We start from the raw sequence: 26,098 nt of genomic DNA, 5'->3' as shown, positions 1-26,098 counted from the left end.
TCTTTGGAGGTCTTTAAGCAGAGGCTTGACAACCATATGTCAGGAGTGCTCTGATGGTGTTTCCTGCTTGGCAGGGGGTTGGACTCGATGGCCCTTGTGGTCTCTTCCAACTCTATGATTCTATGATTCTATGATTCTATGATTCTATGATTCTATGATTCTAAGCCCTAGGCTGAGTGGTTTAGACCAACTTACTAGCAAATAGTCATTCTTGATCTCCACAGCTTCCCCTTGGAGAATCCGTATTCTCTCATGGTGAACAAGGTTTAGCGGGCTAGGATGGGGGTCCAGGACTATCACGATCTTCAGCACTGCGTCAACAGCCACCTGGTTTGCTTCGACAGAAAAGTGGATCTTGTCTTGGGAATTCCTGCTCCCATTGTGCTGGTAAAGAACCTCTCCTGCCAGCAGGTCCCTCTGGGTAAAAGAGGACACTTGCTGCCCACCTCGCAGCATCATGCCCCATCTGGGTGGGGCTACTATGCGGAAGAGAATGTCTTCATCAGTCCTGACATCCATGTTGGTCTCCAAGCTGAGGATGGAGGAGTCAATGGTCCCTTGGTTGCCTTGGTGGATGACTAAGCCTGTGGAGCTGCTGATTTTGAGGTAAGGGTCTGAAGCCTGCACTTCCAAGAGAGCCGCCACCTGATGCAGGCCATCAGAAACCTGGAACTGGATCCATCCCCTGTCAGCTCCAGAGTGGACAAAGAGGATTTTCTTCTTCCTTAGGTCATCCTGAGTGAAACGATAGATTTGCCGGCTTCTGTTCTCGACAGCGATAATGCTACCAAAAAGAATGTCCTTCCTTACTAACACTATCTGGGTATCTGAGAAGCCTGAATCTTTGTCAAAGAAGGCGATATCATCAGTGGTCATCAAGCGCTGCCCATGCCGCACCACATTAAAGACCTTGTTGACCAACTGGAATGGAGGGTGGTTGTTCACAGGCTGAATAGAGACCCTGAAAACGCCTCTCACGTCCTCAGCCTCGAAGTCAGAGCTTCCCTCTTCCTGCTTGATGGCCACAAATGGAATGTCGTCTTCCAGGGTCTCTGAATGATCGTGCTGGTAAACAAGGCGGCCTTGGAGGATGTCTTCATTGGTGAATTTTGTTATCACCTCCTTGCTGGCCGGCACATGCTCAAGTGTCCTCCAGATCAGCTTCCCATGGGTAGGGCCATCTACTACCTCATACACGTAGTTCATGCTGTTCGCACTCTTGACGAACAGGTGGTCCTTGGAGATGACAGCCTGCCCTCCTTCCAAAACAGACAGAAGGACATTGGTCAGGATAGGGGCATCCGGGTCCCCCCCAACCTGTATCCTGTAAGTATATATGGGGGAGTATTGATCTCCAGCCATGACACGGAATTGGAAAGTGTCTTCAGTCTCCTTGGAGTCTCGGATGGTTGCGCTGTAGCTGAGCTGATGGCTTTGCAAATCATCTTGTGTGAAACCAAAGCCTTCAGTCAGCCTTGTGCCACGAAGCTCAAGGTTCCCCTTTCTGGGTGGCTGAATTATGACATAGTGGAAAGGCTCTGAGCTAGAGCTCAGCTCCTCTAAGGCTGCCCCCAAATCAGCAGAGGTGATGTTCCTCTCTTTCTTATTCATCATCTGGAGGGGGATCATGGTCTTCATCCTGATGGTGGCCCTCTTGATCCTAATGAGGAAGGTGTTGTTTCTCAGAGTCTTCTGACCCACTTGGACCACAAACTGTAGCTTCTCAATTGTATCTTCTGCGTGGTGATCTTCGTCTGTGCTGAAATATTGGATGCGCCCTTGCTCAACATCCTGCTGGTAGAAAGACTCCACCCTCTTCCATTCTCCACCCAGGCTCCCTTGCTTTTGGATCTCACCGTACTGAAGGGGCACAGTCAGGCGATACAAGATGGGCACTTTTTGCTGTATTGCATTGGTCTCTACAGAAAGGTTGGCCAGGGTGATAGGAACCGCACCCCCTTGCGAGACAAAGAGGCCTGTGTTGTTGTGTACCTGGATGTCTGGCTCCACAGCAACCACCCTTAAGGTAGCCACTGGGCTCATCACCATACCATCATTAACTTGGAGAATGAGGGTTGATGTGTGCCCATTTTGGTGGACATAGACCACATGACCAGCTTCCAAGTCCCTGCAGGAAAACTCCTCAATTGGGACTCCAGGGTGGAAGTCATATTCTATGTAGCCTTCTTCCATTCTCTTCCCACCAAGCAGTTGGAATCGTAAGCTGTCACAGGGGGTATCATCATCAAGTGCACGGACAATGTCTGGGTTAAGATGCTTGCGCGTGTGCTCCAGAATGACCATGCGATCTCCCTGTGGAAAGACCACTTCAGGGGGATCATTGGCTGGACTTATCTTTATGGGTAGCAGATAGATCTGGCCTTGTTGCAGACACTCTGGGATCCCTTTCCTGGCAGTGACAGTTACCTCCAGCAGCAACTGATCCATTGGTCTCTCAGAGCCATCATGAACGTACTTGACTTTTCGATTGATGATGTCCAACAGAGTGAATTTCCTTCTGCCTCTGGTCCGGGAGATTCCTAACTCCAGTTGCCCATGCCTTGGGTCCATGTTGATGCTGAAAACCACCTGAGACTGCCTGATGTTAGCGCTGTTCAGGTCAATGGTTGGCTGGGTGTGTCGCCACTCCAGAAAAGCCATACCTCCTTCAGCAACAACCAAAGGGCTGACATGCAGCAATTTGGTGAAGTTAGCAAAGACTGGGGGGAGGCTGGCATCAGGGCGACATGGTTCCATAACAGGGCCATGCCAATGGTCAGGAGCAGAACTTGTGGGGGCCTCATCCTGCTCATATGCGTCATCATAGTCAGAGTACTGCTCCAGTTTCCTGCAGCCGGCTGTTATGTCCCTTGTGATGAGAGCATCTTGCAAACTCCTCTTCTCCTCATTTATCCTCAGGTCCTCCAGGCAGCCCACAAATGAGGTGTTAGAGAAGCTGTTTCCAGACATAAAACCCAGCCCACGCTCTCTCATTCTCTGGGCAGCCTTCTCATTCAGACCTCCCAGGAAGAGTGGCCCTTGAAGATCGAGGTGACTGTGGATACCCTTGTTGGAGGTCTGTGAGGCATAGTAGTCAACGAGGATCTCAAACTTCCGGACATCCATGAAGACCTTGACATAGTGTTCCTCCTCATTGCTGAGGTAAACATTGTTGTGGAGCACCACGACACCATTGCCCTTCTCCACCAACCCTCTCAAGCGCCCGTCAAAGATCTCCAGGTAGAAGAAGTCATTCTCAAGTCCTGACTGATAGATCAGAGGGGCTTGCTTGATGCTTGTGGTTATTACAAACTCAATGGTCCCTTCATTCCTTGCACTCCAGCCGGGGAGCGCAATATAAGAGTTTGGTCCCAGAAAGCCAAGGGGATCATTGGGCCCAGCAGAGAACTCTACACTGCACCCCTCTCGGATGTTGTGGGATCTCTTGGTGCCACTGCTAGAAGCCAGTGCGGACAGGACATCACGATCGTTGAACGTCACCATGTGGAGGCAGCCCCTGAAGGGCACACTCACTCCGATGAGATACGGCAGTTCCAGGCTCCCTGTTCCTCCCACATAGAGGCCATAATTGATGTCCAGCTCCTCAAGGGGTCTTGGAATTTCCACAGAGGTATTGAAAAGGCCATCCACAATCAGGGTCATCCACCCATCGGCCATCAACAGATCAACATCGTGGATGATAAGGTTACTGAGATGTGGTCCTGCTGGGGACTTGAGAGTCAGTTCTTCAGAGCCCAGGTCCATTCTGGCCTACAAAAGGAGAAGGCAAATCAGAATCATTAGAATCATTTGTTCATTAGAACTTTCTGAATGTTCAGTGTGCCTTATGTTTGTTATCTCAGTACAGTAACTCTTTTGACAACTCTGTAAACTAGGCTAGTGCCACAATCTCAATGCTGCAAATTGAGTGAGAGTTTATGCCAGGCCATGTGAGGAATTCATTTGTTTTAAAATTGGCCTTTGTGATCTAAGGAACTTCTTGTGTGGATGCTGGCTGCAGAGGGAACTTCTTTGGCCCAGAAATGGAAGACACTACAGGACTTAAACCTCTCAAGAATATGTGGAATCTGGCCATGGAAAAGAAAGCAACTCACAAATTACCTGTTTCTAAAGGATCAGGAACATTTCTAAGCTGTTTGGTGGGATTCCATTTCCTATGTGTCAAATTAGATACAGTATATAAAAATATTCTTCTCCCACCAAAGTATGAACTCTGGCTTTGTGCTGTTCTCCTGTGTTGTGTTTTGTAACCTTGATTATGTTTTTTTGTTTTGTTTGTAATTTTGATGTTACATTAATTAATACCTTTAAAAAGTCCTTCTGCTCTCTATCAAAAGTTTGTTTCAAATGCCCAGTTTTTGAGTCCTCTCCAGTCCAGTCTTTAACTGAGACCCTGTTATGCTTCCAATGACATCATTGCAAGTATGGCAGAGTTCAAATACCTTCCCTCAGAGCCCACCTGCAAACCTCTGAACACCTGCCACATGCTACCTTCCCATTTACAGTGGTACCTCGGGTTAAGAACTTAATTCGTTCTGGAGGTCTGTTCTTAACCTGAAACTGTTCTTAACCTGAAGCACCACTTTAGCTAATGGGGCCTCCCGCTGCCACTGCACCGCCGCTGCACGATTTCTGTTCTCATCCTGAAACAAAGTTTTTAACCCGAGGTATTACTTCTGGGTTAGCGGAGTCTGTAACCTGAAGCGTCTGTAACCTGAAGTGTCTGTAACCTGAGGTACCACTGTATTTACCTAGCAGAAGTGACAGCAGGGTGGCCCTGCAGAACGCCTCTCTGTAAGGCTTCCTTACCTTTCCTGGCATGCAGAACAACAGCTTCCCAAGCCACAGGAGCCCTGGGAAATTCTGGGGAGCCTGGGGTTGCCTTTTGAGCTGAGTTGGGAGGCAGAGGAAACCATAAATCCCCTGCAGGAAATTGTGCTTCTGAAGTGAATGACTTTCAGCTATGGATGAAGCAAGCCTTCTCTGCCACCAGCTACCCCCTCCTCCTTTTTGAGATCATGGGGTTGTTATTTTTCTGGCTTGAAAATGGAGGATATTGGCAGGAAGGCTGAGAGCACTCCCAGACCATCACTAGTTTCAGGTGGGATTCAATCACATGCTGGCAAATTCAGGTTTCACAATTATAAGTTGATTGGAAGGTCTTGCCCAACAAAAACCCGCTTCCTCAAAAAATTAGACATTCTGGAAAGTGTGGGACAAGACTTGGCTTTGATGAAAGGTCATCTTACCTCCCTGGAAAGAAACCAGAATGAATGTTCATTAAATAATCAATGTAAACAAATGAGGATGATTGCTCAATGAATGGGGTCATCTGGAAGCCCCCCTGGTATCAGGATTGATTGATTTGTTTGATTTCTATGCCACCCTTCCACCCAGGAGGAAATGGAGCTGGACACAAAACCCCAGGGAGCTGTGCCTGCTCAGAATGGGCAGGAAGTGAGGCTCCCCAAACTGGGGAAATTCATGTTCTGACCAAATCCACTCCCATCGCTAGCAACAGCTGCACAATCATTCAATAAAAACTGTTGTGTGTAAAAGCTGCAGGAGAACATCTCGCTGACCTGTAGAATGCCAGCCCGGAGCTCCAACAGTAGATAGTCCTTCTGTCCTGCAGCCAGGAAGAGGAGTCCATTCTGCTGCCGGGTGTAGAACTGCAGATGAAGCTGGATGGTGCTGCAGGAGCTCGCCAAGGGCATCTCTACATAGCCGTCCCCAAAGAAGGACACTGAAAGAGAGATGTTCTGCCGTCAACTCTCCTGGCCTGCAATCTTCCAATCTTCCTGCACAGCACTATGAACCTGGTGCCATTTCATATGATTAGTAGGAGAACCACAGGCCTAGCCTGTGGCTTTCATGGCCATGTTCTACTGGGAATATGTGAAACATTTGCCATAAAGTATCAGTCTCTATGCTAGACTAGGGGTGGGCAACCTGTTTTCTCTCTTGGGGGTCAGATTCCCTGGGGGGTAATCTCGTAGGATGCCCACATGGAGCCAAAGCTAGTGGGGGCAGGGCCAGAGTCAAAAGTGGGTGAAGCCTCTTTCTCTCTCTCTCTCTCTCTCTCTCTCTCTCTCTCTCTCCCTCTCTCCCCGACCCCTTCTGAATGCCAGTTGGTGGAAACCGAAGGAGGGGTGGGTGCTCCATGCTCAGATCCTGCTTGTAATTTTCCCATAGGCAACTGTGAGAAAAGGACACTGAACTGGATGGGCTATTGGTCTGATCCAGCAGATACTCTTCTTAATGTTATGATTATGATCATTATTATTTATTAAATTTGTCTACTGCCCTTCATCTGAAGATCTCAGGGCAGTTCACATCAAAAAAAGAAAGAAAAAGAAAGAAAAAACCCACAAAGTACATAATAAAGACAAGAACAAAATTAAACAATAATGCCGCCCTCCCACAAACATATTTAAAGGACATAGACAGTTAATCAGCCAAAGGCCTGGTTGAAGAGCAAGGTTTTCGCCTGATGCCTAAAAACATATAATGAAGGTGCCAGTGATGTTAGGTCAGGACATTATGTGTCTTGCCCCAGTGAACAACCTGGCTGTTGAATTCTGCATTAGCCGAAGTTTCCTGTCAGGAAACTGCCATCAGTTCAAGAGAGAGAGAGCAAAAGCCAAATGGATTATAGGGAGCCTCCAGGGATCGTGGGAAGTAGCTCCTCTTCAATGGAGGAGAGTAAATACGCCTCCAGTGGAGAGGAGGTGCAGGAGTCGGAAGTGGCGAGGCAGTCCCAGGACTCCTTGCCTGGGAGAAGCGGGAAAGAAAGTGGTCCTCCGCTGCACACGCCCTCTTTGCGCAGAAAGCATCCACACAGAGGGGGAGATGCAGACTGGGCGTCAAGAAGCTGCTTTGCTGGGGAAAGTTTAGGAACCGCCCACTCATGGATTCTGCCAGCGATTGAGTCAGCCACGGGAGAGTGGTGCTCCGGACAGATAAAGTTTATTTTGGCAGCAAAGCCAAGGCTTTGCTGCCAAGTAGGGAGATATTTGCCTGCTTGCTTTCGAGCAACCCCTTGGAAACATAACATTTCCGAACCATCTTCAGAGGCAGCCCTATGTATAACGCATTGCAGTAATCTAACCTTGAGGTTACCAGAGCATAGACAACAGTAGTTAGGCTCTCCCTGTCCAGATAGGGGCATAGATGGGCCACCAGCCAAAGCTGAAGGAAGGCACTTGGTGCCACTGAGGCCACCCGAGACTCTAGCAACAGCAATGGATCCAGGAGGAACCCCAAGCTACACAGCCACTCCTTCAGAGTGTGACCTCATCAAGAGCAGGCAGCCTCCCATTCATCCACTCTTGGGAACTGCTGATTAACGGTGCCTCAGTCACTGCTTGCCTGGGCTGTGTGCCCCTTACCTGGCCTGCTCCACCATGCCTCGCCTTATCCTGAACCACTGTGATTGCCCCCCCTGCCCAGCTCCTCTCTACCCACACATTTCCTATGCCCTTTTATTTAAAACAACAAAAAACACTAAATTATACCACCCATAGATTAAAAGTTATTTAAAAACCATTTTAAACAGCAAGGGCAGTAAAACCAATAACCGAGCCCCCAACAGGAACCCCTAGACACTGCTCCAACCCAATAGTTTGTTCCAGCTTTCTGTAGCTGGAGTGAGACCAGGGCCCCCCTCCCAGACCAGATGGAAAATGCCTTCCAAGCAGGGAGCAGGATCTCCAGCACCAGCAGCTGATGTTCCTCTGCCTCCCCAGGGGCCTCTTTGTAGCTGGAGTCAGTTTTTAAAATGTACCTCTAGAACCACACCCAATTTTGCCTGTGGACCTGCCTGCCACTGGCATTTTGCCTCAGAAAGGTCCCCTCCCCCGAAGAATAGTGGCTGTACATTTTGCCTCATATCTCAGGTTTTACAAATGCTAGCATCTTACTCTTTTTAAGAATATAAAAGCTGAAAGTCTTGGGGTTATTGTTCACCGGGGGGGGGGCTGCTCCTTGCAAACACCCATGCCTAGGGAACCTTGGGAATTGTAGCTTTCTGAGGAAACTAAACATCTTGAGAAGGATCAGCACTTCCACACATGGCAGGATTGTGGGGAGGGCAGGACACCCACCCGCCACTTCCTCTGTCTGGCTCAGTCTAGCAGATTCAGAATGAAATGTCTCAACAACAGTTGTTTTAAATTTCTTTCTTTTGACCCCAAGTACTCAGAAATCTTCCTACAATTTCTACTTTTAGTTAAGTATTTTTATTTATTTACTTGATTTTGGGGGTGGATATTGCCCCCCTCCCTAGCTACACTCAGGCACTGCAGTTCCACGGCAAGCCAGTTAAAGAAGCCTAAAAACAGTGTAAGGCTGCCCAGGAGATTTACCTATAGTTAACAAGTTATCTGCATGATCCTATGCATGTTTCCTTATAGGTAAGTGTCAACCATATTCTTTCTACAGGGTTTGGATTTCCAGCAGTAAATATCTGCAGCACCAGAACATAGGTTGCGGCACCCGGGGTGGGCAAACCGCCGATGCCACTGGAGCACCCCGACCCCGACTCAAGCAGGTCTGTGTCCATTCAGGGGGGGAGCCTAGCTGGCCAACACAGCCTTTGGTGGGTGAGACCTCCTGATGTCTGTGGAGAAGAGCACCAGGCCAGGCTGTGCTGGGGTCACCCATGGCATGTCTCCCTCCACCTGTGCCCAGTTACCATGGGTGTGGGCTGCAGGGATCCCTGTGGAAGCTGGCACCACGTTGCACTCCCACAAAATTTTGCACCTGGGGCCACAGTCCCCCTGCTCCCCCCTGCTATGCCCCTGGAGATTTGTGATCCTTGCTCCCCAATTATTTTCAATTTTTAAAAAACGACCATGAATATCAAGGCACCCCAGACCTTGCAATACCAATTACAAACGCTAGATGGGAATGTTAACTGTTCAATATCACTCTCAATCTCCCTCCAGCTTCTTTGCTGTCACCTGTCCCATCTCAAAGAGCAGTTTAGCTTGCAATGAAATGAGTTTGTTAACTGACTAAGGGCTCATTCACCGTTCTGCTTCTGCTGTGCCTAGAAAGCACGGGTCCAAAAGGTTTTCCCCTTGCCTAATAGGGAAAACCAACTGTTGAGTGATAAATGGAAGAAATGGCAACCTGAGGAGAACCCAATAGCCATTTGCTCCGACTGTGTGCTCAAGAGCAGTTTTCCCTGGGGAAAAGCACAAAAGGAAATGTGGAGAAACCCTAAGCTGACAAAAGCCAGACCTTGCCTAATTTCAAGACATAAGAAGAAAGAGCTTGCAGGGCAGCAGCTGAAGAAAAAGGGTTTTCTTGTGTGTGTTTCTTGTGGCTGATTAGCTGCTCTCCCTGTGCAAAGGTCAGAGGGGGCAGGGTTTCTGTTGAGGCAGGTGATTAGCTGTGGGAGGAGCTTATCAGAGCTCGCAGGGCAGCGGCGCGTGCAGTTTGATCCATCTTTTAGATTTAGGGGAGCTAGTCTCAAACGTTTGTTGGGGGAGACCTAGGTTTTTTTGAGGGGATTTATTTGTCCTGTCTTCACGCTTTTTATGATGGAGGACCGCTGTAGTCACCCCCAACGACACGTTCTCAAGATGGAGGGTGAGGGAACAGCTGCAGTCGCCTGCGGTTCCTGCGCAATGTTTGCCATCTTGCCAAAGGTTGCAGGCAGCTTTACCTGCAGCAATTGCATGTTGATTGCCCTCTTAAAAGACAAAGTCCAGCAACTGGAGGAATGTGTAGCTACGCTCCAAAGAATTAGAGAGCTGGAGCTCTTCTTGGAAGCAACAGAGCACACCGTCTCCACCAAGGAGGAGACAGGGGACTCCCCTGAGAAGGAGGCTAGTTCACCAACACAGGAGCCAGATATATGGAGAAACGTGACTCAAAGAAGTAGGAGGCCCAGGGTTCGCTCTGATTGTTTAGAAATACACAATCGCTTTGAGGTCCTCTCCCCTAGCATGGAAGACGAAGAGCAGACTCCATTTGAGGATCTCTCCCTCATTACAGTTGATCAGGTATATGAAGACGAGCAGCAAAGTCAGTCCTCAGGGAATGTGCAGGCGACCTTGGAACGGACAGCTCACGGAAGAACCCCGACCAGACCTAAGAGGAGGCGTGTAGTGGTGATAGGGGATTCCCTACTGAGGGGAACAGAAGCAGTGATCTGTGGGCCTGACAAGATGTCTCGGGAAATGTGCTGTCTCCCCGGGGCTATGATCCAAGATGTAACTGAATGACTGCAAGGAATCATAAAACCCACTGACAAATACCCCTTCCTCTTGGTTCAAGTGGGAACCAATGACACTGCAAGCAATAGCCTCCAGAAGATCAAAAGAGATTACGAGGCTCTGGGCAGGAAATTGAAGCAATTAAATGCACAAATTGTCATCTCATCTGTCCTCCCAGTTGAACGACGTGGCCCAGGGAGAGAGGGAAAAATAGTGGAAGTGAACAACTGGCTTCGCAAATGGTGTAAACAGGAACGGTTTGGATTCTTAGATCACGGACTGCAGTTTCTTGAAGATGGACTTCTGGCAAGCGATGGGCTGCACCTCACAACAGTTGGGAGGAATGTTTTTGCCAAAAATCTCAGAAACCTCATCAGGAGGGCTTTAAACTGACTAATGGGGAGGGAGACAGTGCTCCTGAAGGTAGGAGTCTATCAATTGATGAAGATGATCATCCAAATGTCATAGACCGAATGGAGCAAACAGCACGCAGACCTAGTGGTGGGAGGAAAAAATCCTTAAATAAGAGACACGGGGGAATGATTAATGGACTTCAATGTCTGTACACTAATGCGCAAAGCATGGGAAATAAACAAGATGAGCTTGAGCTCTTGGTACAGCAAACTAAATATGACATAATAGGCATCACTGAAACCTGGTGGGATAAATCCCACGATTGGAATGTAATAATGGAGGGATACAATCTATTTCAGAGAAACAGACCAGACAAGAAAGGAGGAGGAGTGGCGTTATATGTCAGGGATGTGTATACCTGTGAAGAGATCCAAGATTTAGAACCTCAAAGCCAAAGTGAGAGCATTTGGGTCAAAATTAAGGGAGAGAAGAATAACAGTGACCTCATTGTGGGAGTTTACTATAGATCCCCAAGCCAAACAGAGGACATAGATGATGCCTTCCTGAAACAGATGGCCAAGCATGCAAAAGGAAGGGAGATAGTAGTAATGGGGGACTTCAATTACCCGGATATTTGTTGGATGTCAAACTCAGTCAAGAGCATAAGGTCAAACAGATTCCTCACTGGCCTTGCAGACAACTTCATTGTCCAGAAAGTGGGAGAAGCAACAAGAGGAATAGCCATTTTAGATCTGGTCCTAACCAATGTTGAGGACCTGGTTAGTGGGGTAGAAGTGGAAGGATCATTAGGCGCGAGTGATCATGCTCTTCTGAAGTTTACTATACAGCGGAAAGGAGCAGCCAAGCATACTAGGACTCAATTTCTTGACTTTAAGAAAGCCGACTTCATAAAACTTAGGGAAGTGCTGGGTGAGATCCCATGGACAGTAATACTAAAAGGAAAGGGAGTTCATGATGGCTGGGAGTTTGTTAAGAGGGAGATAGTAAAAGCACAACTTCAGGCAATACCAATGAGACGGAAACATGGAAGGTGCCTAAAGAAGCCAGGGTGGCTATCTAAAGAACTTTTAACTGAGTTAAGATTAAAAAAGGATGTGTACAAAAAATGGAAAAGGGGGGAAACCACCAAAGAGGAATTCAAACAAATAGCCAGCACGTGTAGACACAAAGTCAGAAAAGCTAAAGCACAGAATGAACTCAGGCTTGCTAGAGAGGTTAAAAGCAACAAAAAAGGCTTTTATGGGTATGTTCGTAGCAAAAGGAAGAACAAAGAAACAGTGGGGTCACTCAGAGGAGAAGATGGTGAAATGCAAACAGGGGACACAGAAAGGGCTGAACTCCTCAATGCCTTCTTTGCCTCAATCTTCTCCGATAAAGAAAACAATGCCCGACCTGAAGAATTTGGAGCAAATGATTCAGCAGAGGAAACACAGCCCAGAATAACTAAGGAGATGGTACAAGAATACTTGGCTAGTCTAGATGTATTCAAGTCTCCAGGGCCAGATGAACTGCATCCAAGAGTATTAAAAGAACTGGCAGATGTGATTTCAGAACCACTGGCAGTCATCCTTGAGAATTCCTGGAGAACAGGCGAAGTCCCGGCAGACTGGAGGAGGGCAAATGTTGTCCCTATTTTCAAAAAGGGGGAAAGAGAGGACCCAAATAATTACCGCCCAGTCAGTCTGACATCAATACCAGGGAAGATTCTGGAGCAGACCATTAAGCAAACAGTCTGTGAGCACCTAGAAAGGAATGCTGTGATCACCAATAGTCAGCATGGATTTCTGAAAAATAAGTCATGTCAGACTAACCTGATCTCGTTTTTTGACAGAATTACAAGCCTGGTAGATGAAGGGAACGCAGTGGATGTAGCCTACCTTGATTTCAGCAAGGCATTTGACAAGGTGTCCCATTATATTCTTGTAAAGAAGCTAGTAAAATGCGGTCTTGACTATGCTACCACTCAGTGGATTTGTAACTGGCTGACTGACCGAACCCAAAGGGTGCTCATCAATGGTTCCTCTTCATCCTGGAGAAGAGTGACTAGTGGGGTGCCACAGGGTTCTGTCTTGGGCCCGGTCTTATTCAACATCTTTATCAACAACTTGGATGATGGACTCAAGGGCATCCTGATCAAATTTGCAGATGACACCAAACTGGGAGGGGTGGCTAACACCCCAGAGGACAGGATCACACTTCAAAACGACCTTGACAGATTAGAGAACTGGGCCAAAACAAACAAGATGAATTTTAACAGGGAGAAATGTAAAGTATTGCACTTGGGCAAAAAAAATGAGAGGCACAAATACAAGATGGGTGACACCTGGCTTGAGTCTATTCCAACTCTATGATTCTATGATTCTATGAAGTAGCAGGCATTTGTCCAAGCCAACCCTCCCTCACAAAGTTACTGTTAACAGAATGGTACCTGTTCACCACACCTTGAGCTGAGATGCTCCAGCAGCTAATGCCATTGCTCCTGCTTTGGGGTCTGTTCCGTCCCCCTCCCCCCACTACTTCACTGACCAGAGCAAACAGGATCCTTTAAGTGGGCCATTTGTAGTCACTCAGCCTGGTATTCAGCCAGAGCATGACACTGTCAGCACACTTGTTACTGAGGCTGAATCACTCTCCCTGTAATTTTATCCTCATCTTCCTGACTCAGTTCCATTATGTTCCTTGATGCGGCATGAAGAGAACAGGGAAGCTCTTGGGGCTGCTTTTCTATGTCTATGTCGTTTTTCCTGACACGGTATCTGTTGTGCTGTGAGGAAAGTGGCAGGCCGCAGCAACAAATTATATAAGTCATTTCCAAGGAGAGGCACGACACCAAACATTCAGATATCCTGTGCAATCTCTGTCAGTGATGGTGATGCTAATAGTCAGAGGGATGCTGGAGGGCAAAGCAGATGCACTGCATGCAAGTGCTGGTTGCAGGCTTCCATTAGCTTCTAGTTGGCCATTGTGAGAACAGGATGCTGGACTAGATAAGAACATGGAAATGTAAGAGGAGCCTGCTGGAACAGGCCAGTGGCCCATCTAGTCCTATTCTCACAGTGGGCAACCCCGTACCTGTGGGAAACCTGCACACAGGATTCGAGCACAAGAGCCTTCTCCCCTCTTGTGCTTTCCAGCAACTGTGGAGGCAGACCATTGCCATTGTGAATGTCTCTTTCTAAAGCCACAAGCTGGGACAGGGCAATGGGAGCTCACCCCATTGCAGGGATTCAAACCGCCAACCTTCTGATTGACAAGCCCAAGAGGCTCAGTGGTTTAGACCATAGCACCACCTGCGTACCAACCCATGCCAGTGCAAGTAGATAAATAGGTACCGCTGCAGCGGGCAGGTAAGTGGTGTTTCTGTGCACTCTGGCTTCGTTCACGGTGTTCCATTGCACCAGAAGCGGTTTAGTCATGCCAGCCACATGACCCGGAAAGCTGTCTGTGGAAAAACGCTGGTTCCCTTGGTCTGAAAGTGAGATGAGCGCTGCAACCCCATAGTCGCCTTTGACTGGACTTAACCGTCCATAAGTCCTTTACCTTTATCTTTTACCTCTAAAGCCATCTAAGTTGGTGGCCAACACTGCCTCCTGAGGGAGTTCCATAGCTGAACCACGGGCTTTGACCTGATCTAGCAGGCTCTTCTTATGTTCTTGTAGTCCAACAACATCAGAAGGGCCACAGGTTGCAAGCATTTTTGGACTCTCTTTGGGGTGTGTGGCTACAGAGGTTGCCTTAATGAGCTCTGGAACCTGAAAAAGTACTGTTGCTTCTACACAACAGATTTTGTTTCAGAGGAAGGATTTCCTTCCCTCTCACACATGTTGTCAACCCCACCACATAATGAACCAAATGTAATATTGCTGCATTTATATTCATTATTCAAAGACGGGATGAAACGGCTCAGGACCACAATACCTCAAGAACTGCCTCTCTCCATATAAACCATCCCAGACTCTGCACTCATCTTCTGAGGCCCTTCTCCATGTGTCGTCTCCTCAAGAGGTCTGAACAGTGGCAACACAGGAACGGCCCTTCTCTGCAGTGGCTCCCCAATTGTGGAATAATCTCCCCAGGGAGGTTCGCCTGGTGCCTTCATTATATGCCTTTAGGCGCTAGGCAAAAATGTTCCTTTTAACCAGGTCTTTACTTGATTTGATTGATGTCCTATGCCTTTTTAAAATGTGTTGGGTGGTGGGTTATTGGGTTGTTGTTTTTATTTTGATATGTATTTTGGGGTTTTATATTCTGATTTTATTCTGTGAACTGCCCTGAGACCTAAATTCAAATCATCATCATCATCATCATCACAGAACACATTTTGTTCTTTGGCTAAGCCATTAATAGCATTTACATTTCCAGCTAAAGGGCATACACTTACGATTATCTTATCCATGATCAGAACACCCCATCTTTTATGACACCAATCTCATAAATTGAGAGAGGATTTGGGTTGGGGTTTTTTAATATATACAATCCTCTGCATCTCTGCCAACATCCCAGATCCTATATGAAACCACATGAAATCAAGACTTCTGATACTGTCGAGCTTCTACAAAAACAGCATAGAAGTTGATATAATTTTCCGGGAAGCAGAGTGAGCAATGGGCTGAACAGACGATCGGAACACCCCCCACCCCCACTTAAATCTTTGGAGCAAGCCTTTGTTTGAAAAGGTGAGAGATGACACTGTCATCTTGCCTGGACTGGGTTACTTTCATTTTGACTTTCTGCATGTCCTCATAGATCCAAATTCCTGCCTGTCTGTTTGCTGAGTCCTGCTTCTCCTTGTTCTCTGGAAATGCAGAAGCTGCACAGGAACTTTCCATTGCTTGGCCTTGCTTCGGTAGCTAACACCCAATCTTTCAGAGGGATTTTTGAACCCTAACCCACCCAACCTGTAGCAGGTAACATGCCTTGGAGGCGTTCGCAAGCAATGCTCTCAGCTCGTCAGCCAGTGCGCTTTTGGCCAGCATGGGATTTTGCCATTGACAGCCCAAACAAGTCCAGAGATTCAGAAGTGCTTCAGATGTTGCACACAGAAAGTACATTATGCCACACTGCAACCCCTATAGGATGCTTGCACATAGGCATATTTTGCCACATGAATGCGCAGCCTCCCTGTGACCAATGCTGCCCAGATTTTACTATCCCAGAGATGGAAAGAAGACATAGTACCATAGTACAAAGAATGGCAGATTAAATTGATGTGTATGCTGAGATGGCAAAAAAGATCAGAAGAATTAGAAACCAGGAAGACCAACATTTCAATAAGGAATGGGGAAATATATAATTTATCTTAAAAATCATTGTAAACAATTAAAATTATTAGTAGGGCTGGAATGACACTTGTAGTTTAATGTTGGACTATGGTTGTAATGGAGTTTTAATAGAACTGGATTAATAAAGAAGATGCAGGAAGAAAAAAGGCTATGAGAATTTATGGAATTCTCTTTTTGTTTTTGGTGTTTGACAATTGCTTGTAAATTTTAAAATCTGAAAATTATTTTTTTTTAGAAAAATAAGAATGTGCAGCCTCCCAAAACTCCATGTATGCATGTAGTGAAGTATAAACTGGGAAGTCAAGGAGGAGGAGGTTACAGCGGCCATGGTCAAGTGGTCGCAGAACTTCGGGTATGCAATAACTATGTCCCAGTGGGAAAATTTGTGGGAAAATAATTGGAAGTTCACAGCTTGTTATACCCTAAGAGAGATTTTTTAAAAAATGCAACATTGGTGGTATTTAACACCTTGGAAACTTTCTAAGATGTATAAAAGTGTCCCAACCGACTGCTGGAGATATGGGGAAAAACCAGGCACATGTGGTGGCAATGCAAGAAAATCAATGCGTTTTGGAAAGACATCCACTTAGAATTGCAAAGAGTGTTAAAAATCTCCTTTGATAGAAAACCAGAAGCTTCTGGGAATTACAGGTTTGGACATTCCTAAAAAAAAATAAAGGATATCTTTTTATATGCCATGGTTGCAAGAGTTCTAATTGCCGCAGATTGGAAAGCTGATAAACTTCCATCTACGCAAGAATAAATAAAAAAACCTGACTGAATATGCGGAACTAGATAGCTTATCTGAAAAAATAAAGAATAAACCAAAACAGACATTTGTATCAAAATGGGAAGTCTTTAAAATATATTTGAAAAATATTTACAGTAGCTTAAATTCCATTGCAGCATTTGACTAATTTCAGTAGTAGCTTTAAGAATGATGTGAGACCTAAGACAAATTAAGAATTAGTTAAAATATAATGATACTTTGTATCAGCAGCAAGTTGTGTGTAATTGAATTAAGGAGTAGACGGGAGGTCCGGCTTATAGTTAAAAGATTATTTTTTGCTTTAACATTTTGTGTTTTTTAGTTCTTTTATTACGATTTCTACTTGTTTTTCGTTTGGTAATGGTGTAACTGGTGTTTGTTTTTTGTGTATTAATAAAAATTAATTTAAAAAGTATAAACATATGCAGGCATCATGCATGATGGCTGATGTGACATTTCCAATGTCAAAGTGTGTTCTACAAGAAGCTACTCTGGTGCCTTTGTAAGAATCTTGGTAATGACAAAGTGTCAGGGGAAGGAGTTTGGCTCAGCAGAAGAGCATCTGCTTGAACCTGTGACCTTCTTCATGCAAAGCAGGTGCTCTACCATTGAGTGACAGCCCTGTCCCAACTGGTGTAACACAGATATGGATTAAGCACCTCCATAAGAACGCCAGTCAAGATCCTCAATTATTCAACACAAAACAAACCTGTTTTCATCTGATATATATTGGAAGAGGTACAGAAACAGATGGGGAGCAGTGGGGGAAGTAGATGAAGACCACAGAAGGCACAAGCTTTTCTCACAACTGGACTGTCTCTTCAGGGCTATCTAACGCCAACTACTTTATGGGAAAGGACTTCATATGTGCATCAGTGCTTGAGCGGAGCTGGTGGCTGTTCTAATTCATTCATTATTATATTTAGTTACTGCTTTTCACTTGCAAAGAGGTCCCCAAGTGACTTGCAAATTAATAAGATACTGATAACACGAAGGAAACTAAAAGCACATATAACGATAATAATAAAAAATAAAAATACCTACTAAATGTGCATCCATCTCTACCTAAAAAAAGAATAGATTTTGTCCTACAGACAAGACCCGGAAATATATCTAAATGTCCTCCAAATTAATGGCCCAATGCCTGCCTGAACAGAAATAGATCCTGACATGCAGCAATGGCTGGGAGCCCAACAGTAGGTGGCGCCAGAACCTATGACAGACAGAGCCAACTAAGTCTAGCTTTGTCACCATTCTCCCCTCTGCTGAGTTTCTTTCTACAAAGTCAACAGTGAGACCAAGGAAGAGAAGGAGACTGAGAGCTGCTTGTAAGAAAGAAGATAGGGAGATGGGAACTGGCTGAGGGTGAACTGTTGGGGCAGTGCCCCATCCCCCATAGCGGTATGGCCATTATGCTGTTCTGGGTTTGGGGAGTCAGTCTCAATGATGCCCTGAGTCCCTTCCCATTCTCAGGGTTCTCTACCCAGTGTGAGTGTTAGAATCTAACAGAGCAGTGATTTTCAACCTTTAGGAATCCACAGTGCCTTTGACCAACCACATTCTTTCTGCGGCTCTCTTGTGGAGCAACTTACACTGGCTTTCCACTGTGTCTAAGTAGGGATTTTCCAATTCCATCCCACCCCCTTTTTGGTGCAGTTTTTGGTGCACGTGCAAGTGGGAGCACACATTCCTATGGGAACCCAAGCAATGCCACTGCTCTGCACTCCAGCTGGCAGCCCCAGCCTGCCTTTCCTGAAATTAATGAGGAGAGGGCAAAACAAGATTACGATTAAAAGCAGAAATATTTTGTCATTGCGGGGAAGGAAAGCGAGAAACACACAGCACAGGACACACATGCAGACATGGTCCTTTCCTGCAACATTCTTCCTGTCCTCAAAAAGCTGGGTGGCTGTCAAAAAGTAGAGGGGGTTGCCTGGGGGGAGAGGGAGACAGGAAGAGGGGGGGAAGGACATCGCCTGGCTGTGGGGTGTAAAGGCCGCTCCCCACAAGGCCCTTTCCACCTGGCCAAGGGGGCGAGACTCAGACTCACCAGCCCTACTGAAGAGGCTCCTGGGATCAGGTTTCCAGATTTTTTTTCAAAGAATCCAGGGACACTTTTTTTTAAAAGAGAAAAAAAAGTTATTTAAAAATAATGATTAAGAAGTAATATCTTCTCTTCTGTGGTCTCCCCTGTCGCGTGGCCTTCCTCTGGGCCTTGGCCTGCTCTCTTGGAGTACTAGCCACCGTGGAGTAGGCTTGAGTCGGGCTTGGGCTCAGCCATGTGTCCTTGCCCTCCTGGTGCTCTCCTATCTCTCCTCCTCAGCGGCGGCAGTGGCGCGGCAAGGTCGGGGCTCTCCTCTTTTTTCTCCCTCCTCTTTCTCTCTCTTCCTTCTCCTTCTCCTCTCCTCCTTCTCCCTGTGTCAGCTCCGGGGTTTTCTTGACCCCGGAGCACCGCTTGGCAGTTGGCCGGGTGCTCTCGCTCCCGGCTTGATTTGGGTCGGGGAGGGGTCAGCGGTTCCCCTAGTTGACACCCCAGGCATCCCCAGTTCGCCTTCAGCAGTGGTGGCAGCAGTGGCAGTCTCAGCAGCCCGGAGCCAGCCTGGTAGCGCAGTTGGCTCTGGCTGTCTTCAGGAGCTGCTTGCTGTCGTGGCGTCCGCCATTTTGCCTTGCCAGAAGTCCCCATACGATGTATCTTGTGCCGTTGACCAATCATGCAACATTCATTCCCTACTAATAAATCTACAACACTTAAAATATAAATCTGAGAACATTAAATGGATTCCGGGGACATTCCAGGGACGGATTTTGTCCGGGGACAGATTTGTAAATCCGGGGACTGCCCCAGGAAACGGGGACATCTGGTAACCATATCCTGAGAGACCAGAGGGACATAGCTATGCCTGATAACAAACCCTAACTATTGGATTCTTTTGCCCCATCTTCTTGTGCCTGCCAAACAACTGTGTGATGCTTATGATAATATTGTATTCTCTTGTTAATTATGCTGTTTTAAATGTGCATTTTATATTTGACTTCACTTAATTTTTTTAAAAGTTTAAGATTTTTTTTTGTTAACTTTGTGTTAAATATGTATTCTGTAGTTGACTTGCTTTGTAATGTTTTATTTTGAAATCTTTAAGATAATATTTTAAGTTATGTTGCTTTGATTGTATAATCTATATTTGACTTTCTTCGGATAATGATAAATAAAAGGACATTGGGGGTAGAAGGATAGAGAAACACAGCAGACACGCCCCACTTTCAGGGTTACCCTGACCAATCATAGGTGGGCCTTTCCTTCACCCCTATCTCCTACCTGTTAGGTAGAAGAACAATACGGAGAGGGGGCATGTGAGTGAGCTGAAAAGCAGGCTGGAAACTGGAGGCACAGAGACCTGCTTGCTCTGTGCCAGACCTAAAGCTGTGACTAATGAAGAAGCAAGATCTTATGCTCAGGTTGTATATATGTGTAAATAAAGCCAATACCATCTTGCCTGGTTCCTGCCAACCTAGCAATTCGAAAGCACGTCAAAGTGCAAGCAGATAAATAGGTACCGCTCCGGCGGGAAGGTAAACGGCGTTTGCGTGTGCTGCACTGGTTCGCCAGAAGCGGCTTAGTCATGCTGGCCACATGACCCAGAAGCTGTCTGCGGACAAACGGCAGCTCCCTCGGCCAATAAAACGAGATGAGCGCCACAACCCCAGTTGGCTATGACTGGACCTAATGGTCAGGGGTCCCTTTACCTTTACCTTGCCTAGTATTGCTTGCTCTGACTGGCAGCAGCTCTCCAAGGACCCAGGAAGACCCTTGTCAGTTGCTTCCTGACCCTTTTTTTTAACAGGAGGGAATGAACACAGGACCTTCTGCCTGCACAATATGTGTCTCCTCTTCCTCCTCCATCATCACCGACATTGGAATGCACAGGGGAAAGGTTGTAGCTCCGTGGCAGAGCATCCACATTGCAGACAGAAGGCCTTGGGTTCTCTCCCCAGTGGCATCTCCAGGGATGCTCCCCCTGGAAATGCTTCATACACTTTTGTCGCTTGCACTGTAAGGGGACAATCAAGAGTTCTGCAGTTTAGACTGCTTGTGTGTTGCTCTCCTCTAGGTGGTCCCAGGTCTCCACTGCTGTGTTCCTGAGCTAAAAATACCATTCATTCCCAACTCCAAGCCTCCCTTAGGAAATTAACTTCCCTCCTCCTGGTTAGAGTAAGAGACAGGCGTCCACAGTGCAGGGAGAGAAGAGATTCCCATGTCATACTTTCCACGCTCCCAGCCAGCTGCACTGTTCTAGATACTTGTGTTTTTCTTTTTTTAACCAGCTTTGGGGCTGGAGGCTATTCTTTCTTCTGTTGTAATGGCTCCAGGGATGGAGCCAAAACTCTGATGCAACATAGCTGACATGCTATTGTTTCTCCAAAGAAGGCGTGCAGGCAAGTGGAGGATGAGTTGAGCCCTAGAGCCTCTCCAAAGAAAGCTGTTTGCTGTTAGTTATTCTATTTATTACATTTCACAGGAGCATAGAGAGACAGTGTTGGGAGGGACCCCAATGGTCATCTAGTCCAATCCCCTGCAATGCAGGAATCACAGTTAGCTTATACCTTTTTTCTCTGAAGATCTCAAGGTGGCGTGCATGGTTCCCCTCCTCCCCACTTTATCCTCACAACATTAGGCTGGTTTCATTATTTTTACTTTTTTGAAATAAGTGTTTATTAGATTTTCAAGTACATACAGTACAGGGATTTGTTGAATAAAGTGTGCTGATACAGTTGCATTGCATCATTATACTTCCCCCCTTATCAGACAAATGTGCACAAAACCAGTATAACATACTAACTGAAACAAAATTAGCACCCCCCCTCCCACCTGCAGACCAGGAGACAGCAACCCTCCAGGCACGCAAGAGGCATTGTCAGAGTTCAAGGGCACATTCCAGCCAGGCAGAACTTAGCAAAGTAAGGTTGCAGAGCAGGACTGGGAGGGATGTGGCCCTAGGAGAGTCCCAATGTCCAGCTGGAAAGGTCTGCAGGGTGGGTTTGCCCACCAGGCCTGAGGTTGCCCATTCCTGATACAGAATATTGAAAATCTGTCATTCCCGCTTGGAAGCTGTCATTTTGGTGACTGGATCAGGATCATGCAGCTGGGGCAAGGTTGGGGAGGCTGAGGCATGGGGGCCAAGTGGGGCCCTAAAGCACCAGCCTTTGGGGCTTTCCCCTGTGGCCTGGCACCTCTCCTCCGCAGGCCATGGCCCTTGCTGTCTTTGCTCAGCACCCTCAAACAGTGCTTTTGCCTGGCTGCAGTGTATCCTTGCACCACTTGCAAGGATATGGAGGGGTGATTGTGTGTGTTGCAGAAACATCTGGCTTGTGCATGGCTTGTGCAAAGGTGAAAAGTAACTTCCATTGCAAACACGCACACACACCCCACCCTCCAATTTAGCAAAAGGACAGCATCGACTTCCCTTCAGCAATGAGTGGCAGCAAAGGTGGTAATTGGGAGCATGCTCCTGTTCCCCTCTGTGAAATTACAGAATCAAAGAATTTTTAGAGTTGGAAGGAGACTCAGAGATCATCTGGTCCACCCCTGCTCAAAGCAAGAACATGAGAGCTACAGCATCCCTGCCTCTCTTGGATGGCTCTTACCATTGGGAAGTCTCTCCTAATGTTTAGCTGAAATTTGCTTCCTTGCAATTTAAACTCATTGGTTCTAGCCCTGCTCTCTGGAGCAAAGGAAATTGGAGAGCATTGAATTCCTTAAGCTACAATTCACAGCATTCTTTTGGGAAAGCAACAGCAGAAATTATCAGAGCTGTCATCAAACTGCAACCCACATGATAGATCAGCACCCTCATCAAACTACAATTCTCAGGATTCTTTGGGGAAATCCAAAGCTGCTCAACTGCTCTAAAACCCATCTACATTTCCAGTGCCTCTATCCCCTGGGCAATTGGGAACCTGGTTGCTTGTCTCTCTTCTTTTCCATCCAGTCAGCGGCTCACAAATCCTGAGAGGTGTCTATACTCTTGAAGAAGAAGAAGAAGAGGAGGAGGAGGAGTTTGGACTTGATACCCCGCCTTTCACTCCCCTTAAGGAGTCTCAAAGTGGCTAACAATCTCCTTTCCCTTCCTTCCACACAACAAACACCCTGTGAGGTGAGTGAGCCTGAGAGACTTCAGAGAAGTGTGACTAGCCCAAGGTCACCCAGCAGCTGCATGTGGAGGAGCGGGGAATTGAACCCAGTTCACCAGATTACGAGTCCACCGCGCTTAATCACTAAAGATGGGATTGCTCCTCTCCTCCAGTTTAGCCAACATCAGACTTGGCTGCAATGGGGGCAGCAGATTGGGTGACGGTAGGAGGAGAAAACTCAAGCCACACATCTCCCTCCAGCTGTGGTCTGCAAGGTGAGTCATTCCTCATGGTGAAGGCACCAGGCACCGCAAATAACTCCCTAACTTGGACATTGCCTGCCGTGTTCTGGCAAAGAAATAATTTTATGTGCTCCAGAGTATCAACAGGTAGCTTGGCTTAGTTCTAGAAGCCTGTACAGCTGTTTGTGCTTGGTAGGACTTTGCCTACTAAGGGATCCTTAATGACCTTCTGCATTTGGAGAGGGGCCCTAGCTCAGGAGCAGGGCACATTTTTTTGTATGCCCAAGGTCTCATGGTATTGTTGAATGCTTTGCTTACACTTTTTATAGGACATTTAAAGACTGCTGTAGGAACGGGGAAAGAAATTTGGCTCCGTTCACAATTGCACAATTGAACCTACCTAGTTTGTACTTCCTAAAGCAGGATGCTAACCAAAATGTAGCCACCCTGCAAAGTCCACACTTTTCTATAAAGAACTTGCAATGCAGTTCTCCAAACAAAAACTGCATACACATAAATGTGTATATTAGAGGAAAGTATACAAGAAAATGATGAGTGAAAATAATAGTAAAAATGCATTATATTAGAGAAAGTATTTTTCAAAAACGTATGCATCAGGAGAAATGCTGATAAATTTTCTTGAGGGCTCTTTTTTTTATTGCAATCCATTGCAGAAATGTGGTGAACTGAACTTAAAGGAACGGGGCTGTCATATAGCAATTAGGATCTTCATTGGTTTCATTGTGTTACTTATTTTTATTTATTTATGAGAGTATCTATAAACCACCAGCTCATAAAAAGACTATGTGTGCAATAAAACCATTGAAGCATCATAAAATTACAATATCATAAGGGGCAGCTACTCCAACTGGTTCAAAAGTTGGCAGCCCCAAACCCAGTCAATCTTGTTTGAAGAACAAGAAGAGACATTTTTCTGCCTGCCATTCTCATTTAACGGCTCTCCTGCAGCCTAGTACTGACTGCTTGATAAGCCTATAAAGTCAACTGTAGCCTTTCAATTGCTACCCAAATTCTAAATTCTATCTCCCTCTTGCTCAGGGATGGGGAACCTGTGACTACAACATTCCTGACCACTGACCATGCTAGGTGTGGGGCTGATGAGAGTTGGGAGTCCAACATCTCTGCCTTAGCTCCTTACAAATCTAGTGAAATTGACTGGGCCTTGTCATCAGCAGCTAATGGTCTAGTCAATTTCATTCACCCCTCAACAGAGAAATAGGCAGGAAATGCTGAACCACAGAACATTGCTGAAAGGCCCTTGATACATGGATAAGCATTTATCCTTTCACATTTGAATTGGGAAGGGAAGCTGTTTCCATTCATTTATTTATCGCCAGCATTTCTACACCACTCAAAGCCTTCCACAGACAGGTTACATGTATGTTTTTGAAACAGTTCCATACTTGCCCCTAGGAGCGAGGTGGGGGAAAACAAACAGCAACTTTACTCCTCACAGGCACTATCCAATAAATGCCTGTAATGTGCATATCAAAGCATATGCATGTCTAGAGCAGAAATGCTGGTCCCATTTCCGGAGGCTACTTTTGGTTTTCTAGCACTACAACCTATCCAGCAAAAACAGTTTCACCAGAGACCATAGTAGGGGAGAGAATGAATACATTATTAAATGCACCCCAATCTCTCCTGTGCTTACCTAGGGTTTGGTTTCCTTGGAATGAAGGTAAGTGGAGACTGGTATCTTTAGGGTATATGGTTTTATTTATGCACACATATATGCAACCTGAGCACAGGATGGAAAGCCTCACAGCATTAACACCCCAGCAGATCTTGCTTACCAAAAGGTTTCCAGGGAAGCCACAGCAAACAGCAAGACACCTCTCTATCTCTCCAGCTTCCAGGATCAGCCAAAACTCACCCCCAGCACCACAGCTGCCTCTTGGCCTGTTGCTCCCCATCCTAGGATGATGTGGCATCCAGCCAGATGTGGAAGGTGAAAGCCTCCCTCATTTGTCTCTATGGCAACAGAGCTTAAGATGTGTACAGCTCAGGGACTGGCTTGACTAGCTCAGCAAAGCTTCCTCTTACAAACAAACACTGGTTTGGAAGGTGTTCCTGGGTATCACTGAGACTGACCCCACCACCAGCAATATGTATGACAAGCAACAACACCACAACACCATCTCCAACTCTTTGAAAATCTCTCTGTACAGAGCTTGATTCTTTCACCCTGCCTGCACCTCTCCAGGATGTCATTAGATTCCTCACAGCTTTGGGAGAAGTGCGACTGCAAGAAGAATAGACACATCCAGTTCGAGTGCAAAATTACAGTATTTTAATTATTACAGTATTTTAATTTTTTTTTGGAAGCCGCCCAGAGTGGCTGGGGAAGCCCATCCAGATGGGCGGCGTATAAATAATAAATTATTATTATTATTATTATTATTATTATTATTATTATTATTATTAAATGGCCTTCCCTCAAGGCTTGTGCCACAGTTAACAAACAAGCTGAAGTGGATTGCTTAGTGGCCTCTGGCAGCTCCCAGCTCCTGCACACTCCGCATCTGCTTGGACAGAGGCAGAATTAAATCCTTTGGCAGCTGGGCGACAGGCTACAGAAGCCTGCTTTTTTGCAGTTGGAGTGGGGGGAGCTGAGAGAGGAGGTGGGGGGGAGAGTGTTTCCAAAGGCCTGCTGCTGGCTTTTGGTAGGAACTGATGCTGCTTTTAAAGGCTACCAGGGTGAGTAATATTTTGTTATTATTTACTGTAGCTTCATAGCTAAGGAGGACAGCTTCATACATGGGTGAGGAACCATTTCCAGACCAAGAGCCATGCTCAATCCTCATTTGGCTTGTTTCCTTCCCTCCCTTCCCTGGGTTATTTTTTCTACAGATTTTTCAGTACTTCTATAAAAAAAACCACCCTGCTCCTCCTCACAAGCCCGATGATCCTTCTCTCTTATGTACTTGGTGCAGTTTGGGCTACAGAAGGGCCCATGGACTGAGGAGCTGATATCGCTCTTGGTGGAGAATATGATTGCAAAAACACCGCAAGGCTTCTGGAAAGTCTCTT

The 26,098-nt window shown here is 46.4% G+C and overlaps 1 protein-coding gene across 1 annotated transcript in view; it reads right to left on the bottom strand.

The window, feature by feature from the left end:
* The window catches only part of CSPG4 (chondroitin sulfate proteoglycan 4), a 119,960-nt gene that overhangs the window by 23,763 nt on the left and 70,099 nt on the right, over positions 1-26,098 (bottom strand). The window contains exons 2-3 of the mRNA XM_083586097.1: positions 5,604-5,767; positions 196-3,771 (exon numbers count right to left, since the gene is read on the bottom strand). Of these exons, the coding sequence (XP_083442223.1) occupies positions 196-3,771; positions 5,604-5,767 (3,740 nt within the window). The remainder of the gene's footprint in view (positions 1-195; positions 3,772-5,603; positions 5,768-26,098) is intronic.

This window comes from Podarcis filfolensis (assembly GCF_964270895.1).
Source record: "Podarcis filfolensis genome assembly, chromosome: 14".
Classification (NCBI taxonomy): domain Eukaryota; kingdom Metazoa; phylum Chordata; class Lepidosauria; order Squamata; family Lacertidae; genus Podarcis; species Podarcis filfolensis.
This window is presented reverse-complemented; position numbering and strand designations above follow the sequence as displayed.